The 4,052-nt window shown below is 40.5% G+C and overlaps 1 protein-coding gene across 1 annotated transcript; it reads right to left on the bottom strand.

The window, feature by feature from the left end:
• Window positions 1-2,301: 2,301 nt before the first annotated feature.
• LOC149141561 (uncharacterized) lies at window positions 2,302-3,666 on the bottom strand. Its single transcript, XM_089451264.1, has one exon. The coding sequence runs from the start codon at window positions 3,664-3,666 to the stop codon at window positions 2,302-2,304; it is 1,365 nt and encodes a 454-aa protein (XP_089307390.1).
• Between the last annotated feature and the right edge of the window lie 386 nt (window positions 3,667-4,052).

A 4,052-nucleotide genomic window follows, 5' to 3' on the forward strand; every position in this document is an offset into this window, starting at 1 on the left:
TGCGATCATACTGTGGACCCAATACAGTATAGTTGCGAGTTAATGTTTTTTTGAAGTCCGCCCTTTAAAGTGTTAAGCCTGTTTTCCTCATATATTCCTGTATATTTGTGTTTATGCATTACGCGGGGTTTTACGGCCAAAGATGCATGTAAAAAGCTCTCGATAGTTCAGGAGGTTGAATCAAGCCGATTGCGATTGCGATTGGGACATGGCTGTCTGTTAAACAATGCCGTCCCTGTGTATGCCTGCTATCATGAGAAAACAGGAGCGTTGTTACAATTGTGGAATATGTGTCCTCTGCGTATGACTCGATCCTCGTTTTTTGAATCAACGTGTCTCAGAAGTGCTGGTGAAGCACGAAGAGACAAAGGAAACCACAGAGACCAAAGAGGAAGCCACAGCGACCAAGGAGGGAAGCCAAAAAGATCAAGCGAGTCAGAGGAAATGGAAGTGAGCGAGGAGGAAGCCAAAAAGCCAGTGAAAAGAGGAAACTAATAGACAGAGGATGGGGAATGTATTAAAAAAACCAGGAAAAACGCACGGTTGAGGGTTGTTAAACGTTGTTGAACATTTTTGTGGAAATAAACTGGAGGAGACAGAGGCAGCGAGAAGATCCAGCTGAACAGGAAGAGGGCCGAAGGGCCAACAGGACAACAGACAATCGAAGGGGAGAAGTAGCTAGCAGAGAACATCAGCTTGAATAGGAAGTTGTTCTTTATGCAAAGCTTAGTGTAACTAATAGTAGACTCACTAAAGTTGTGTGGATACATTATTATATCAGACTCTGTGTGGACATCATGAAGAGTTGTAAGGACTCCTTCATAAGAAGGCAGGTTGTCGTTGGTTGTCATTGATGTTGTAGCATGGAGACTACAGTGAAGTTGTAATCAGACAGAACTCAATACTGAAGAGTTCTAAGAGCATAATATCACTATCAAATGTGCTTTGACAAGATTGGGTTGGAACCCTTGGGGTTGGTGCCTCAGAAGCAAGAAGGATTGGAGTCCTTGGGGCTGGTGCCTCAGAAGCAAGAAGGATTGGAGTCCTTGGGGTTGATGCCTCAGAAGTAAGGAGGATTGAAGTCCTTGGAAGTTGGTGCTCCTAAGTCCAAGATTGGTGTCTTGGAAAAATAGAGTTGGTGCTCTGGAGGTTGGAGCCTCACCAAAGTCCGAGTTGGAGCTTAGCAACTGATTGCAACCATCTATATATTGTATCTATTTTACTGCAAAGATTATATTAAAAAACATTTATTATTGTTGTTCATCTTGTGTTCTGAATATAAATTGTTTCACTGGTAAAACAATAGTCGGAAAAAAAATAATGATTCACCCCCCCCCAAGTCTTTCCAACAATATAGTTGTTACTTAAGAATATTTGTTTTTAATATATTAATAAATTAATATAATAATTTAAATATTATTGTTCAAATATAGCTGTTACTTGAAATTATGTCTCTACATTGCTCCCTATTTAAGCATTTGCCATGATCTGCCTCTTCATCTGGTCTTGATAATGAACCATACTTGTTGGTTCGAAATGTGTCGACCAAAAAAAATTATGTAATTTCTACCTAAAAACTTTATTTAATTTACTATTATATAAAATTTAATAAAAACTTAATTTTATTTTTTAGATTTATCACATCCAAAAAAAAATCAAACATCAAAAACCTTTAAGATTTAGGTGGAGTGAGGATTTTACCTAATGGTATCTCTTAAATTGCAATATTCTTAAGCTTATAATTTAGATATTTTAAACTACAATTTAAATGTGACAACTAATTTTTTATTTTTATTTTTTTTAACAGAAATGGTTATGGATTATATTAACTGAGTAGTGTAAATGCCAGATTTCAGATTACAATAAGAGGGAGCAAAGCCCACATAGTTTCGACCACCTGAAGTGCTATGGAGCTTGTGGTCAGCTTCCAGCTCTTTTTGGCTACAGCTATGGAATCGATTTCTGTGATTTGCCCAATCTTATAAGTACAAACGAACTGATTCAAAAGCAAGCAATAAAACATATCAGCTGACTAATTATGGAATTGGGTCCCATGTTTCGTCCCCGTCTCTTATTATTGCCCCAGCAGAGAGAAGGGCGGCTTTATTAGCTTTAAGATCTGCTTCTTTGTTGTTGTCTCTCAATACATGGAAGTAATTCAGGTTTTGGAACAGTTTCCCCAAACTTCTGATTCTAGATATCAGCCTTGCCAATCTTAAATCCTGTGGGGATGAGTTGGTCACCATGGTTTTTATTATCACTTGAGAATCCCCAAAAATTTTGCCTCCTTGATTTCCAAATTCAAGAGCAACTTAAGACCTTGGAAGAGGGCCAAAGCCTCATGGTAAAGAGAGCATTCTTGACCTCGGCCTTGGTGACTTTAGCTTCTAACTGGTGGTTCAACTCAGCAATGATTGAAGGGGGAACCCAGTCCACAAGACAAGAATTGTGAATCAGGTTCACATCCTCACTATACAGATTTTTGAAATGAAGAAATGCTGCTCGTTTGATGCTTGCAAAGTCCTTGTGATTGGTAGTATCTTCCTTGATTTCAGCAATGGAGTTGAAGCATTTTCTGGCTTGAGCTTGCTTGTGAAAGAAAGAAGAATTTATGTCTCTCGCTTTGAGCCAAAGGCAGCGAGATTTAATCCTCCAAAATTCTTCTTCAGCCAGGCAGGCTTTATGAAAGTGTTGTTGGAGTTGGACCTCCTTATCAAGGATTTCTCTGGTTACATATGCCTCTTCTGAAAGCAAATGATGTGCATCTAGCTGATTTTGGAGATTTTTCCTTTCAGCTGCTGGATTAGGAAGGGTTTTGGCCCAACACTTTAGAGCAGATTTCGTTCTTCTGAGCTTTTCTTCCCACACATAGAAAGGTGATCCATTGACTGGCTGAGACCAACTTTCCTTGACTATCTGCAAAAAGTTGGTTTCCTTGACCCAGAGGGGGCTAAATCTGAAGGGGATGGGGCCAAGATCGGGATGGGCCCGGAGTTCAAGCTTGATAGGATTGTGATCAGATATGCTGCAAGAAAGGATTTGCATACTAGCATCTAATCCAAGCAAAAGAAAGGAACTTTGGACAAAAAATATATCCAACCTTGCTGCAATGTGTCCAGGGCCTACTCTTTTATTTGACCAAGTATACTTACCAGAAGAGGGCTTGATGTCTAACAGGTCCCAATCTTGCAGGAGGTCCTCTGCCCATTCCCTTGCCGGATCTCGCACAATGCAGCCTCCTTGCTTTTCTGAGGTGTGCAACGTGAGATTTAGATCACCTGCAATAATGATGTTGTCTAGGTTCCCAAGGTCTACTTGGCTTCTTATTGAGTCCCAACAGGGATTTTTTTCTCCAACATTGACTGGCACATAAACTTTGAAGAGACAAAAAGATTCTTTAGTAACGAGATGCTGCATTTTTAGCAGCAACCAGTGAGTATTTGAAGTTGCAGATACTAACGAAAACTTACTATCATTCCAAAGAGTGCCCAGCCCTCCAGAGGCTCCTCGAGCTGAGACAGCTTTTGCTTTACTTTTACTCCAGAGCTTTTTGCTTGTTTGGAGGAAGTCTGAGTCCTCCATCTTGGTCTCCTGGATAAGGAATATGTCCAGGGCTTCTATTCTTATTAAGTTTCTTATGGCCTCTTCCTTGATTTTGCTCCCCATACCCCTACAATTCCAGGAGACTATTTTCATTATTTACCTTTGCTCTGCTAGGCTCCCTTGGAGCCTTGAGACTGGTTTCTCGCCATCTTCGGCTTTTTTGCTAATAACTTCTCCAGAGTTGGTTGGCTGCCCTGTAACTTATCCTTGTACGTTTCCTGCTCTCTTTTCTCCCAATCTGTTTTGCAGCCTCTTGTGGATCTCCTTACAAAGGCTTGGGAGTCACCTATTTCTCCTTCATCCTCCGAGTCTTCCGACTCTTGGTCCTCTTCCTCAATTTCGACAGGGGTTCCTTTTGAGCTTTCTGCAACACTTGCATCCTTGGAAAAAATAAGTAGGTTACCTTTATCTGAAGACACTGCTTTTTGGTCCACGACCTCCTGGGTGTC

This window comes from Pinus tabuliformis, chromosome X (genome assembly GCF_031772625.1).
Source record: "Pinus tabuliformis cultivar Carrire ecotype Pingquan chromosome X, CPIR1, whole genome shotgun sequence".
NCBI lineage: Eukaryota > Viridiplantae > Streptophyta > Pinopsida > Pinales > Pinaceae > Pinus > Pinus tabuliformis.